The 15479-nt window shown below is 51.3% G+C and overlaps 1 protein-coding gene across 2 annotated transcripts; it reads right to left on the bottom strand.

The window, feature by feature from the left end:
• Window positions 1–3679: 3679 nt before the first annotated feature.
• On the bottom strand, window positions 3680–15425 carry LOC134475005 (uncharacterized). Of its 2 annotated transcripts, XR_010045998.1 has the most exons (3): window positions 14895–15425; window positions 13404–14675; window positions 3680–11619 (listed from the first exon to the last, which is right to left on the bottom strand). XR_010045998.1 is itself a non-coding variant. In XM_063244328.1 (2 exons), exons 1-2 carry the CDS (start codon window positions 15060–15062, stop codon window positions 13863–13865), a joined length of 981 nt encoding a protein of 326 aa, XP_063100398.1. In that variant the 5' UTR covers window positions 15063–15425; the 3' UTR covers window positions 3680–13862. The 2 variants fall into 2 exon arrangements, 1 of the variants encoding a protein (XP_063100398.1); XM_063244328.1 differs by having other exon boundaries at window positions 3680–14675.
• Window positions 15426–15479: the final 54 nt, after the last annotated feature.

Genomic DNA, 15479 nt, shown 5'->3' with positions numbered 1-15479 from the left:
TTTTTGTTTTTGTTTTTGTTTGTCTTTTTCATGTTTATCTGTACCAGGGATCGAACTCATGACTGCACACTTGCAAGGCAGGTGCTTATGCCACTGAGCTAAATATCCAGCCCCATGACACTGAGCTGTTAAAAACTGTTCATTGGTAGATTTTAGGTATATATAAGGATCACATTCATCACAGAGAATCTGCATCGGTACATGATATATCTTGATTCTTTTTTTCTCACTCCCCTCCCTGCTGTTCAGTGCCTCTTCCCCTCCCTATTTGCGAAAGCTTTGTTTCCATTTTTCATCCTTTTTTCATTTCTTCTTTTCCTTTCCCTCCTTTCCCCTCTCCTCTCCCTAGTTCTCCTTCCCATTTGAACATTTTATTCCCATTTCACAATACTTTTTATGCATTTGGGTCTTTATTCACACTTCTGATTTCTCATACCAGAGAAACCATGCAGTGTTCACACAGGAGGTGACTAGGATTTGCCTGTATACGGGAGACAAGGTCTTGTAGAGGAGCCTGAGTCTTCAACTGACTACTTGAGTTACACCCAGCCCTCAGGAATGAACTGAGTTTGTAAGTCAAGGGTCCATTGCCTTGGCTTCTTTGTAATGATAGTCTTTTCAACAACAATATTCTATTTTGCCCCAACTTTGTAAGCTCTTCCTTTCTGGAGAAATTTTCAAGTCATTCATTATGTTCCTTCTACTGATTCTCACTGTAGATCTGGATAAAGCACCTCACAGAAGGACCCATGCCACAGCCTCAGGGTTGGGCCACCTTGAAATTTCCTCCACCAGATTAATTAGCTTACTATTTTTAAATTCAGCCTCATATAGAGTCTTAGGACAGGGCAAAATGTAGACTCCTCTCCCCAGACATAACATGCATGGCATCTAATCTAGTTTCTAGCAGAGTCTGCACCTCGTTCCCACCTGAAATCTCCCGGGCCTGCCCTTTACTATTCCTGTTCCTATCAGCATTCTGGCCTTTTGAGCTCAAACCAGAATCTTTCACCAGTCTCGAGCCAGCATTTCCAAATCTTTTCAAATTCTTCCTGCAAACCAGTTCCAAGGGCTTCTGAATGACATGGTTAGTCACAGCAGTGACCCCACTCTTGCTTCATTTTCCACTGCTGGAACAGAACACCAACACCTGCAGCTGAAGGGAGGAGATGCCCTGGCACAAACACCCCTGCGGATCCGGGCACAGAACAGAGAGAGCAGAAACAAACTCAAGCACATTCAGCGTTTCGATCTGTGATGGAGGGACCAAAATGTACACTAGAGGAAAGACAGCCTGTTTAATAAACGGTGCTGGGAAAACTGACTGTCCATGCAGAAGAATCTAGACCCGTATCTCCGAACAGGTACTGCACTAAAACCAAAGTGGCTCAAAGGTCTACACATCTGAATGTTGAACCCCTAGTCTCCTGCAAGATAAAGTAAGTAGAACTCTTGAAATCACAGGCAGGGTCAAGAACTTTCTGAACAGAACCCTACTGCACAGGAAATAATACCAAGAATTAACAAATAGTGGGCTGGGGATGTAGTTCAGTGGCACAAGGGCCTGCCTGGCAAGTGTTAGGTCATGAGTTTGATCCCCAGTCTAAAAAAAAAAAAAAGAAGAAGAAAGAAAGAAACAGCAAACAGTGAAGAGACAGCCGAAGCATGGGACAAAGTTTTACTAGCTGTCCTCAGACATAGGACTGAAGACTACAATACATACGGAAGTCTAAAAATTAGCATCCCCATAGAAACCAAATCAAAAAAAGGGCAAATTAAATGAATAGACAGCTTGAGAAATACAAACGGCCAATAAATACATGATGAACAGCTGTCCGTTAGAGAAACGTGAGTTGAAACACTGAGTCTGTCTTACTCCAAAAGCGGCTATCATCAAGACATAAATAAATAACAACAAAGGCTGGAGAGGCTGCTGGGGGACAGGAGCATTCTGCATTGTTGAAGGAAATGTAAATTAGGACAACCACAATGGAGATCAGTATGGAGAGTTCTCAAAAAAAAAAAAAAAAAAAAGTAGAAATTCCATTTGACCAGTTATTTCCCTTCTAAGTGTCTTCCCCAAAGAGTTAAGTACATCATGTAACAGGATCGAGGCATACCCATGGTTACAGAAGCATAATTTGTTTAACAGCTAAACTTGGACACAGGCTATGTATCCCTCAACAGATGAAATGTTTAAGAAAATATGAGAGCTGGGTGTGGTGGGTCACGCCTATAATCCCAGCACTCAGGAGGCTGAGGCAGGAGGATCTTTGGAGTTTGAGACCAGCCTGGGCTACAAAGTGAGCTCAGCCAGCTTGAACTGCATAGTGAGACCCCATCTCAAAAAGCCAAAAATAAATTACACTCAGTGAAGTATGACTTTGCCAGAAAGAAGTATAAACTTGAGTTATTCGTGGAAAAATGGGTACATCTTCAGACCATAATGTTAGGTGAGTCACATAGTTTATCATGAGAACCCAAAATATGAATAAAGAACAAAATAAAAGATAGTGGTACCTTGATTTGTGAATCCTTGCAAACAATTCAGTTTGCAAACAAAAGTATTCGGCAAAAATTTGCTTCTATCTGCAGACTCCACATGGGGTGACAACACCAGCTAATCCTCCCCAGACAAACACGTCCAACTTCCCCAAACTCTCACAGTAAACTGGGGTACCCTGTAAATATTTCTCAAATGGGAAAGATCGAGAGATGGAGGGAGGAGGAGGTAAGGGCATAAATAAGGCGTGTAATGTACACATCCAAACTTTCCACAAGGAATATGTTCATTATGTATTGCAAACACGTTCTAATAAAAATGAAAAGCATTTGTGATATAAAAAGTAATGTAAACCAGGGCTGTGGTGCAAGCCTATAATCCCAGCACTTAGCAGGCTCTGGCAAGAAGACCACCATGAGTTCAAGCCCAGCTTGGGCTACCTAAGTGAGTTCAAGGCCAGTCTGACCTACGTAGTGAGACCCTGTCTCAAGAAAATACAAAGCAGGGCCGGGAATTTAGCTCAGCAGCACAAGCATCTGCCTGCCAAGTGCGAGGTTGTGAGTCTGATCCCAGTACCACAAAAATAAATAAGTAAAGGAAGACAGCTTCATTTTGACTCATGGTTTCAGTGGGGTTAGTTTACGGTCAGCTGGATTTGAGGCAGAAGTGGCACGGCAGCCTGGTAGGCAGAGCTGCTCACATCATGGTGACCAGGAAGCAGAGAGAAAAGGGAAGAACCAGGGACAAGAACTCACCCTTCAGGTCACAGCCCATGACCGACTCCTTGTAACCACGCTCCACCTCCAAATGTGAGACATTTGGGATGCTTTAGCTCTAAACCATGGCATGAATCCATGAACAGGAGCTCCTGGATTTCCCTAAAATTATACGCATGCCCCTCATTTAACAACATAGTTCTCCGTTCCTCTGCCTAGGCTGTTGGATTGCTCACTAAATGAGGAATTGTACACAGTATGTACATACAAGGCTCAGAGCAAAAAAATGGTAAAGGAAATTCAAACTTTGCTTTTATTTGCATAACTCTTACATGCAGTATTGTAATACACAACAGTGTAAACCTAGAGTACTATACTATATAATACAATTAGTAAAAACTATGGCAACATTTTAGTTACTTTTTTCTTATTGCTAAGATAAAATACTCAACACGCAAAATTAAAGGGAAAAACGTTTTATTTAGCTCATAGTTTGTGGAGGTTTCAGTCTATAACCAGCTGGCTCCAAGGCAGGGTGGCACATGGCAGAGGGCAACAGTTCGTGGCCACAGAAGACAGCACAAGCAGAGAGAAAAGGGTACGGGGCAAGCCTCTTTCTGTTCCTTATATCCAGTCTCCTGGACTAGGGCGGGGCCAGTCTGGGTCGTGGACTGATCCAGCAATCATCCACCTGCAGTCCCAGCACCCTTACTCCCAGCACTGAACTACGAATCAGTCACACACTCTAGATTCAGCTGCCTCTATCCAAAACTGTATGAGGCTTTGGGGGAAATCTAGACATAAACCATAACATTCCACCCCAGACCCCCAAAAGATTCATGTATATTCTTTTATGCAAAAGGTATTTAGTCCACCTCTAAGAGTTGCGTAAGTCCTAACAGTTTCAGCATGGTCAAAAAGTCCGAGCCCTAAATCTCTGACACTTAAGGCAAACTCTTAGCTGTGAGCCCCTGTACAAATGAAAGTTAAATGCTTTCAGCATTCAGTGGTACAAGATAGACATTTGCACTCCAAAAGTTACAAATGGGGACACAAAGGATTGGGACCAAAGCAAGTCCAAAATCCAGCAGGGCAGACATTAAGCCGTGTAGTTGCGTGTGCAGCCTCTGAGGTGATCTGTGGCAAGATGTGAGCCCCAAAGGGTTTCAGTGGCTCTGCCCCTATGGCTCTGTTACTGATTGTAGTTCCCATGGCTTCTCTCTTGGGCCTGCTCTACTCCCTCCTTGCAGGTTTCCTCAGATGTCCACATTCCTGGCTTCTCCAAACGTCTGAGGAGGTCTCCACAGCACCTTTGGCTTTACGCTCACAGCTTCAGACACTGCCCTCTCAGGTGCACAATGCCTGACCTGCCTCCCAGGCCATCTGAAATCTGGGTGGAAGACTTCCTGATCCCCCAATTCTTGCATTCTGCATGCACCTAAAACCAGCACCACATGGATGATGCCACGGTCCTCTGCCAGCTGGAGCAGTAGCCAGGCTTCCCTATCTCTTTGCTGTAGAGAAGGGGTGCCTGGGTCAGTGAGCACTAGGCACATGAGCCTGAGGAATAAATTCTAGGCCATGGTGCTCTGGGCCTCTCTTTCACTTTGGTAGTTCTGAGGCTGAGAAGAGTGGGGTCCTGCTGCTTCTTGTGATGCTCTCAGGCCATCTCTTCTATTCTCTTGTCCTTCTCAGTAATCAAGGTCTCCCCAGCTTTATCTTTGCAGTCCACAACTTTACTGCAGCTTCCTTTTTGGCTGAACTCAAAACATTTTAAATCATTCTGCTGGGCTTTTTGCTCTTGAATCTCAACATATATCTCAACAGAAAGGCTCCCAACAGCAGCCATGCCACCACCTCAAAATTAGACTGCCTTGGGGCTGGGGATTTAGCTCAGTGGCATAAGTGCCTGCCATGCAAGCAGGCAGTCGTGAGTTCGATCCCTGGTACCGATAAAAAAAAAAAAAAAAACGAAAAAGACAAAAAATTAGACTGCCTTGAAATTTCTTCTGTAAGATTAATTAGTCCTCTGCCTTTACTCTCAGTCTCAGGCAGAGTCTCTGGACATGAACAAAATGCAGATGAAATTTCTGTCAAGCCATAACATATATCATCTGGAGTTCAGCAGCTGATGCAGTCCTTCTTCCCAGAAGAAAACTCCCGAGCCCGGTCTTTACTGGTAGAATTTCTTTCAGCCTTCTGGTCTTCTGAGCTCTGACCACCTCAGTTCTCCCATGCAGAACAGCCTAAGGCCTTCCAGCTCTGCTTTTTCAGCCAGCATCTCCTAACCTTTCCTAACTCTTCCCACAAGCCATTCCCAAGGGCTCTTGAACCACATGGTCAGAAACAATCACAGCAATGATCCCACACCTTTGGTACAAAATTCTGTTTTAGTTAGTTTTTCTCATTGCTGGACACCCAAAATTAAAGGAAGAAAGCTGTATTTAACTCACAGTTTGTAGAGGTTTCAGTCCATCATCAGCTGGCTCCAAGGCAGGGGGGCACATGGCAAAGAGGCATCAGTTCATGGCAGTGGAAGACAGCAAAAAAACAAGAAAAGATGGGGCTGGGGATTTAGCTCAGCGGCATAAGCACCTGCCTTGCAAGCAGGCAGTCGTGAGTTTGATCCTTGGTATCGATAAAAAGAAAAAAAAAAAAAAAAAGAACAAGAAAAGAGCAGGCCTCTTTCTGCTCTTTGTATTGTATCTGGTTTCCCAGGTTAGGGCGGTACCAATCCAATCAGTGGACTGACCCAGCACATTTTTCAATCCTAGCATTGAACCATGAACCAATCCCACACTCTAGATTCAGCCACCTCTGAAAGAGTCCAGTCTACAACTGTATGAGGCTTTGGGGGACATCTAGACGCAAACTATAACAAGTGCTGTACAAACGGTGTACCATCCAAGATGCTGAGGCTCGATAGACAAGATGTACAGAACTGTATCAAACAAAAAGGACTGGTTATAAGTTTGAGTGGAGGTCATAAATCTAAACCATTGTTAAACAAGTGGGTGATTAAATGAGGAATATATGTAATTCACAGTTACCACTTCTCTCTTCCCTGCACCATGGTCACTGTCAGCTGTCCTCTCTCTGGGGCCCTGACTCCCCTCTGTCTTCCTTGCCTGGGCTGTGCCCTGTGCTGCTCAGTAGATCCTGTCAGATTCCTTAATGGTCTCATTGCAAATGGGAATCTCTACCACATGGGTCCATCTTTTTACTTCTCATTGCAGTGCTCTATCCCTGACCAACCAAAATGTCAAGCTTGGTGTTGCCTCAGGGCCTTTGCACCTGTTGCTCCTTCAACTCAGACTGCAGGACACCAGGCCAAGCAAGGCCTCTCTTGGGTTTTGGGGACTCAGTTCAGATGCTATCTCTGTACAATGACTCTCTGTCTCCTCTGAGTTTCTGCCAAGGATGCCATCCCCACGCCAGCTGTTCTCCACTTTGCCATCTTCCAGTTCCTCCACTGGTCCTTCACAACCTGATTTTACTCTGGTGCCAGAGAGCTCATGAGAGCAGGATGTAGGCCTCTTTGGGTCACCATTGAGTTCCCAGTGTCCGGGATCAGTGTAGGTCCCCAGTGATTGGCCCAGAGAATGCAGATGTCCACAAGCTATTTGTGGAACAAGGAATGAATGAAGGAACAAAGGAATGGAAGTGAAAAAGCTGAAAAAGTGATGCTGGTCAGGTCCCTGGGGGCCCTCAGTGGTTCCCTGGTTCACTCCCAAGTGTGGGTAGCACCTGGATGGGGGCAGGTACATTGGGTGGCCTTGGCCTTCAGAAGCCGAGCGGGCAAGACATTCTCAAGGGCAGAAGGGGAGCAGCAAGCCAGAGACCGAGCCGAAGCTGTCCTGCGTTTGATAACCCAAGGCTGGCACCTGCCGCGGCAGGACAGTCCAAGAGCTCACATTGGCAAACAAGCCCACACCTTCAGCCTCCTCCTCTCCCTCTGGGCCATCCACGCTCTGTAGGCAGCCAGCTTCCCAGTGTCCGGGTAACTTGCAGGAAATGCTTCCTGCAACCAACAGAAGTTTGCAGAAGGTCTACTGTGTGCAGGCACCGTGTCTTCCAGGGCTGCCGGTGAGAAGAGAGTCGCATGACAAACGCACTGGCAAACAGCGAGAGAGAAACTGAAAAACAAGTGGGTGCAATTTGGCAAGGGTCCTCAGGGCGAGAGGTGGAAGGAGACCCCCCTACGCACAAGCAACCAGTGTTCGTGTGCGGAGAGCTGAGTCCCAGCAGTCCCCGGAAAGGGGTCGCAGGTGCCAAGGCCTTGGTGCGGGGCGGGCCGCGAGGAGGAGGCTGGAGTGTGCTGAGCCGGCCCCGGCGAGGAGGAGAGCACGGGCTACCCTGGCGGTTCTGAACTGGCTAAGGCAGGAGGATTTATACCACTGAAATCATCAAGTGCCGGGAGCGAGATCACCCACCAGCTGCTTTTATTGATTGATTCTGCAGGCAGAGAAGGCATTCGTGGCTTCGATTCAGACAGGTCAGCTCTGAGCTGTGGGTACCCCAAGAGCAGAGATGAGGCAGGATGGGCCCTGGGGTGGTACTAGGGGGGTGCTGTCCCTGGACGGTGGGGACCAGGAGAAGGGGGCCAGTTCTGAGCCCTGGATCCCCAGCATTTGGAGGAAGGACAGGAGCACCCCACAGAGGAGGCGAGGAGACAGGAACAGAACGTTTTTCATTTTTCAAACTAAGCAGAGGGTTGTGTGGGAACAGAATCCCTCCTCCCTGCAGAACCCATGGGAAGTGGGAGGAGGTGGGGTTGACCAGGCCTCTAAGCTTAGGGATGGCCACGTGCCCAGACCTGACCAATCAGAGGGCTCCTGCCTCCCCCCTTGCTATGATTGGCCCAGAGCTCTGCACGTGGCCCAAGCCTGCCAATGAGGTCTCTGTTGTACTTCCTGTTGGAGCTGTTGGGAAGATGCCTTCCTGCCTGGCTTGCTGAGCTGGGAAGGTGGGGATCCTGGCGATGCCATTGGCCGGTCAGGCACATAATACGGGGCCCAGGGAGAAGTGAAGCTGTAGGGCCCATTGCCCAACAAGCAGGAAAAAAAATGACACTTTCTGATCTCTTTTGTAGCGTCATGGGTTTTTAATTTTCTGTTTACTGTCTTTTGAAGTAAGGAAAAATTAAAATTTTAAATGACTAGCATGGAGTTTTGCCATTTAATCTTTATATCGCAGCATACAAATATCACAGCATTTACTTTACATGCAGACTCACTGAAAGGACTCAATTCGTATTTTGTGGTTTGTCGTCGAAGGTCCTTGCTGTGCCTGCCTCTGCATTTCCTACCCGCGATACCTGGCAGCTGCAGGCTCACCTCCCCCAGCCACCAGACTCTTGTCCTGAGTCCTGCCTGCGCGCTACAGCAGAACCCAGTGCCCAGGCAGGGTGGGGGCGGGGCATGCTCTATCTAAACAAGTCTGTGTGTGTCGGATGGGAAGGAACCCGTCCCTGGCAGGTGGGAAGATGGCAGGGACAGGATAGCACTGGAGTGAAGCTTTAAGCCTCTGGCTCATGCTCCTGTTAACCCAGACTTCGTGTCCAAAACAGATTCAAAGATAAAACAATTATGGATTTCATGAGGGTAGCTGCAAGGCGTTAAACCCGGAGCATATGATTTGAACATAGCCACGTGCAAGAGCACTGCCTCTGGCTGGTCTCCTTGAAGCCACAGAAAACCTAAAAAGAGGCCAAGAAGATAGGGAAAGTCCAAGAGAGAGAGCAAACAAGCCCAGATGAGATCATGGGGCCTTGGCGTCCAGCTGTGCCCAAGCTAAAGGCCTGGAGACCTCCTAATTTCTGAGTCAAAAAATAAGACCCCTTTGTCTGAGGGGGCTTGAGTTGCATTTCTGAGGCTGGAACTCGATGAGGCCTGTGGAGCAGACAACCTGGCCCTCAGATCCAGATGCCCTGGTTCCTTTCAGAAAGAATCTTGGGTCTGTCGGGGCTGTGGTAGTGCAAACCTGTAATCTCCCAGTACTCTGGAGGCTGAGGCAGGAGGATCGCAGGGAGTTTAAGGCCAGACTGGGTGACAAAGGGAGTTCAAGGTCAGCCTAAACTACACGGCGAGACCCCGTCTCAAAAAACAAAGCAAAACAAAGTGAAGTTGGGCCTGTCCATCATGGTGCTGGAATGTCTGTAGGTCACCTAGTCTAGCAGTCCCTCCCCGCATGGTTGTGTTCTGCTACAGGTCACATGCTTTATCTGCCTTGGGTCTCGAATGCTTCCCTACAAAGGCAAGTTTTATTCCCCAGTCTCTCCGCTTCTGCAGGCTGACTGAAGTGGGTGTGAAAGGAGGTGTGTGCGTGCGCACGTGGGTGCCAGGATGGGGACCGGAAAGGGAAAGAGTCAGAGATCAGCAGTGTGGGCTGGAGAGTGGGGAAGGCCTAGTAGGAGGACAGGTGGAAGACCTCTCACCAACAGTTTCCTCTGAAAGCCACTCCCTGGAATGGACAAATAGTTTGTCCATCCATCCTACCATCTGCTCTTTCTTTCATTCATTCATTGCCAGGCACAGATGCTGAATGCGCTGATCAACCCCACACAGTAACTCTGATCAGCCACAGCCAGGCCCTGAAGAGGCACAGACACCTTGCTGGGGGCTGCCCTTCTTACACTGAATTTTTTCTGTTCATTTTCATTTTTTCAGCCGGGGTCTTGGTATGAGGTTCTGGCTGGCTTTCAGTTCACTATGCAGCCCGGGCTGGCCTAGCGCTCCTGCCTCAGCCTCCTGTAATGGGACCACAGGTGTGTGCCACTGTGCCCTGGCGAGGTCTCACTCCTTGGCCATCCCTTTGCTCAGCTGGAGAGTGTCAGTGGGAAAACTGTCCTGGGGGTTTGGGCAAAGGACCACCCTGGTCAGAGTTGACCAGTGCCACCATCACAGCTGTCCCTTCCTGAGCATGGACCGTGTACCATGCTCCCAGCTGTAGACACCTCACTCCGTAAGTGGGTGTTCTCCTGCGCCCCTTTATTCTGCCGACGAGGAACTGGGGCTTCTGAGAGGCGGCACTGGGAGCCTGTGGTCACCTGGAAGGTGGCAGCGCCTGATTTGTAGCTGGTTTGTGGCTTAGAACAATCAGGCTGGGCTTGGGAAGTGCGTGTGCCCCAGGGAGGGTGGCCGGGAAACCCTGTAGCACCCATATCATCCTGACCCAGGTGGGGCCTGCTGCAGTGGGCTGGACACAACCAGGAGAACTGGTCAGGGCAGCTGGCCAGACTGCAAGCTGGCTTCTCCTACCCCTGCCCCTCCAGCACCTCCTTCACCGCCCAGAAAGAAGGAAGTTCTGTGCTGTCTGTAACTGCTGAGACTTCTGTTGCATGGTTTTGTTTTCCCAGACAGGGTCTCAGTATGTGTTCTAGGTTGGCCTTGAATTCACTGTGTTGCCCAGGCCAGCCTTGAACTCCCTGTAATCCTTCTGCCTCGGCTTCCTGAATGCTGGGATGACAGGCATGGGCCACCACTGCTGGTGGCTGGTTTCTTGAGGGCCTGCAGGGGATAGGCATCAATAGAAACCCCTGCTTGGGTCACAACTAAATTGCTCACTGCTCTCCAGGAACCCTGAGGCTGCTTACTTTAGTCCCACAGGGACAAAGCTGGGACTCGAACCCCAGTGTGTGGATGGCTTGGCTGGGACTCACCCACAATGCACTTAGGGTACACTCTAATGCCTCCCACAGTGGATGCAGGCCACTGGGCCCAAGCCTGCTTTCCTCTGTCACCCCATCTCCTGCCACTCTGCCCCTTGCCTGCTGCCTTGGCCACCTGGGAACACGTGGTGGCCTGGGGGGTCGTCTTCGCCCTTTCCATTCATCCTGCCTAGAATGTTCTTCCCCTATGTCACAGCGAGCCCCAGTGCTCATTCATGGGCGCGGCTTCTCCCGAGCCTCCACTCTTGCAATCAGGCACAGGCACAGGCACAGGGCTCCCCTGGCCCCGTGGGTGGAGGGGAAACGGCTTCTAGGCTGGGCTGTGGATCCTCACCAGATGCCTCGACACAGAAGCATTGCAGCATCGAGGCGCTGAGGTACAGGCCTGTAACCCTAGCACCTGGGAGGCTGAAGCAGGAGGATGGGTTCACATTCAAGACCACCCTGCACACAGCAAGACCCTATCTCAAAAAAACACAAAAAAACACAAGGAAAGAAGTAGCCAAAATTGCCATGTTACTCCATGGGGAACTGTAGGAGAGTTTGGTTCAAAAACCCCAAAATCAAAAAAACAAAGCAAAACAAAAAGAAAACTTCATTAACCTGGGTGTGTAGGGGCACACCTTGCTCGCCAGCACTCAGGAGGCTGAAGCAGGAGGATTGTTGTAAGCTGGAGACCAGCCTGGCCTATAAAGTGAATTGAAGGTCAGCCTGAACTGCACAATGAGACCCTGTTGAAAAAAAAAAAGAAAAGAAAGAATGCTTTGTTGTGCTAAACCTCCAAAAGGGGGTTAATTTGTTACTGCAGCATAACTGATCCCATGCTGACTGATATCACTACCTTGTTCCACTCCGCTCCACGCAGTTAACCTTCCTGCTCACCAAATCTAAAGTCCCACCTCCTTCAGACTGTTCCTCTTTCTAAAGAAACAGTATTGGAAGAATGCTTTTTTTTTTTTTTTTTTTTTTTTTTTTTTGAGTCAGGATCTCCCTATGTAGTTCAGGATGGCCTTGAACTCACTATGGAGCCCAGGCTGGCCTGGAACTTGTAGAGATCCTTCTGCCTCAGCCTCTGAGCGCGGGGGTAACCAGACACGGGGCACTTACAGGCAGCTGTGGAACCTGACATCACCTGTGCTTTTCTTACTCTGGTTGGACACAGGGCCTCACATCATCAGAGAGTTGGAAGCCATGGCTCCTTCCCCACCCTAATCCTTCTACCCGGGAAGCACTGTGCTGTGGAGCTGTGCTCGCAGCCCCTGGTGGAGTGGTCCTGACCCTGGGAGGGCAGGAGCTGGCCCTGGACAGCACTTCTGATCTCTGGCGCTGGCTGCACAGCTGAGGCAGCGGGGAAGTGACTCAGCCCGGGCCCAGGGAAGTCTCCTCCTGAGTCAGGACCTGAGCTGGGCTCTCTGGAGGCTGAGCCCATGCCCTTTCTGCTGAGCTTGGCCTCTTCCTCCTGGGCTTCCGCCCAAGTGGCTGAGAATGCTCTGGGGCACGTGTCTCTCCTGCTGCCCCTCCACCGGGTTCCCCAGCAAATCTTGTGCGGTGACTAGTGACTGATGATGGGCAGGTAGGGCTGGCTCAGGGCTCACGAGGGGCATGGCCAGACTGAGTCCCAGGGTGAGCTTGTGGTTTTTTTTTTTTTTTTTTTTTTTTTTTGTCTTTTTCCTTTTTATCAGTACCAGGGATCAAACTCACGACTGCCTGCTTGCAAGGCAGGCGCTTATGCCGCTGAGCTAAATCCCCAGCCCGAGCTTGTGTTTTAAATATTTGATTTTTCAGGGCTGCAGACAAGCTCCACGGGTGCTTTATCACCCAGCACACCGTCAGCCTCGCTTTCTGCCCTGTTTATCTTTTTAACAAAAACAGGGTATAGGGTACGGGTGCAGCTCAGCGGTAGAGCACCCACCTAAGCCTGCCTGAGGCCCTGGGTTCCATCCCAGCACCAGAAACCACCATGCCAAAAAGTGGGGTGCAGGAGGGGCGATTCTGGGCTCTTTTGAAACAAGGTTTCCCTTGTAGTCTAGGCTGGCCTCAAACTCACAGTGATCCTCCTGCCTCAGCCTCCCAAGTGCTAGAATTACAGGTGTGTGCTATGCCCGGTAGGCAGCCCTTTTTATCTGGACAGTGGTCAGATTGTGTTACTGGTATCCCGGATGTCCCCCCGGGGTGTGACAAGTGGCACTTTTCTCTGCCTGGGAGTTTCCAGTGGGGGCTACCAATTGCCCCTCAGGCCTGGCCCCAGGCTTGGGACAGGACCAGGTCCTTTTGGGACCTGACAGAGTCCTTTCCTGGGATTTTCTTGAGTTAGCAATCAGGAGAGAGGCCATTTCCTCCTGGGGAGCCCGAAGCTGGTCTGTGGTCAGAGAGTGGGAGGGGCAGATGCAGGGCAGAAAGGCAAAGGACACTGAGGAAAGCATCCTGCCGCTCTGCACCTGAATCTAACTGTACCTGGATCTAACTGTACCTGAAGCCAAATATGCCATTTAGCACAAGCGCTAAGGAGACCTACCTTTCGCCCAAACAGGTGCCAGGCATGCCGTTGTCCCCTACCATGTCAGTCAGTGCCTGACCTGGATGAAGCAGCAGGACATAGCCCCCACTTCCTGGCCACTTGCCACTTGCATCACATCACAATGCATCATAATGTTGGATTCTTCCCCTCCACACTGTGAGTGGCAGGAGGTGGAGACTGGCCACTTAAGGGTGTGATCCTGGGCAAACTCATTTCTCAGTGCAGAGTTTTGAGTTTTGGAGATAGGCGAATGCTTGTGTTGCTCAGGCTGGCCTTGAACTCCTGGGCAGCAATCCTCCTGCCTCACCCTCCGGAATACTTGGGAAAACAGGCGTGTGTCACCATGTCCGGCCCTAAATATTCTCATTTCTAAACAAGATGAGAAGAGCATCTGCCTCTGCCTGCCCATCACAGAGGCAAGGGGTGGGGAGCCCTAAGATGGGGCTCCTGAGGCTTTCAGAGCTTTGACTTCGCACCTCGCCACCCACCTACCCACCCTCCCACCACACACCTCCTCAGGGAAGATGGGGGGCGACCCGTGCGGGCTTCGGCCCCGCTCCCTGCCGGTCCCTTCCGGTGACCAGCCTCATGTTCCCAACAAAGGCGACCAGGCACGTGCCTTCCTTGACACGGTCGTGGATCCGGGACGCTTGTGGCTTCCCGGGCTCCGCCCCCGCCAGCCAGGGCTGGGTGGGCCGCGGCGCCGCTGCACTGGGTGCGCACCGCCGCCCCCCGCAGCGCCGCCGCCCCCGGCCGGGCCTCGCCCACTCCCATCCGCAGCCGCTGCAGCGCCCTCGAAGCGGCGCTAGGGGGAGCTCTGGCAATTGGCTTGGCGGATGCAGCCACAACGGCGCAGCCCGCAGCTATTTCCTTGGACTTGCAGCGAGAGAAATGGGGAGGGGGACACGTGCTGTTCCCCCTCCTCAGCAGCTCCAGACTCTTCCCGTGGGAGGCCGAGAAAACAGCCCCAGGGGAGGTGGCGATGAAGGTGCCTTTCCTCCCCGTAGCGCAACGCCTCCAGATCCTCCCTCTTCCCCCACCTGCGTCGCGGCCCCGCGCCCCCCCCCCCCGCGTCCTGGAGAGTGTCCCCGAGAACTTCGTCTCGCGGGACACCGGGTTCTGGAGCCGAGTGGTCCCTGAGGACTCACCTCCCCAAGTCGGGGCGGGGGGCATCGAGCGTCGGCCAAGAAGGCTGAGCCGTCCTGCCATGTGGCTCGGGCGGGGGTGCCCGCGTGGAAAGGGGGGTGCTGGAGCTTTACAGACATTGCCCTGAGACCAAAACCAGAGAAACGGTAAACCAAAAAAAAAAAAAAAAAAAAAGACTACAGGCCAATCTTCCTAATAACCGTGGAGCTCTGGGGAGAGAGCCAGAGATGGAGAGATATCGAGAGACCCCCGTCAGACACGCAGAGCAAGCAGGCAGCTGCTTGCCTCGTTTTGCGACACCCCCTCTCCGCCCGGTTCTTTTCTTTACCATCCCCTCCTTACAGAGCTGGAACCGCTCGCGCGCCCCCGGGCCCAGCCGCGGCTCCAGATGTGCGTTGGGCTGCAGCGGGGAGCACGCGAGCTTCCCCCGGGCCTTGGCACATTCTCCCGCTCTGAGGTCATTCCGTAGGTGGTCAGAGGGGAGCGCGCCCGGAGCTTTCCTGCCTCCATCCTGGGGAGGGCGGGGAGGCGGGAGCCGAGGGAGCGGAGGAACGGAGGGGAGGGGCGCGAGGAGGGAGGGAGACGCCGCCAGTACACCACCAAGTGGCACCGAGCAGTGATAACAAACTCAACTTAAAAAAAAAAAAAAAAAGAAAAAAAAAAAAAAAGGAAAGGAAAAAACTTCCTCAAGTTACAGCCCGAGACGTGCGGACGTGCGGGCAGACGCACGGGGCGGGGAGTGTGGGTGGCCCGGGAGCCCCCCGGTTGCAGGGAGCTCAGACTCGAGGCCGAGCGGTTCCTGCGCCCCTAGCTGCTGGGGAGCGAGTGGGATGAGGCTGGCGCGGCCTCCAGCTGGAGACCCCGGGGCGGCCGGTTCCCATGGGGGGCAAGACCTGCGGGCGGGTGAGGGAGGGGACCCGGAGGCGC

This window comes from Cavia porcellus, unplaced genomic scaffold, assembly GCF_034190915.1.
Source record: "Cavia porcellus strain 051 isolate PalLab524CR breed Dunkin Hartley unplaced genomic scaffold, mCavPor4.1 scaffold_49, whole genome shotgun sequence".
In the NCBI taxonomy this organism is placed as follows: Eukaryota; Metazoa; Chordata; class Mammalia; order Rodentia; family Caviidae; genus Cavia; species Cavia porcellus.
Note: the sequence above shows the minus strand (reverse complement) of the source record. Positions and strands in the feature narration are given on the sequence as shown.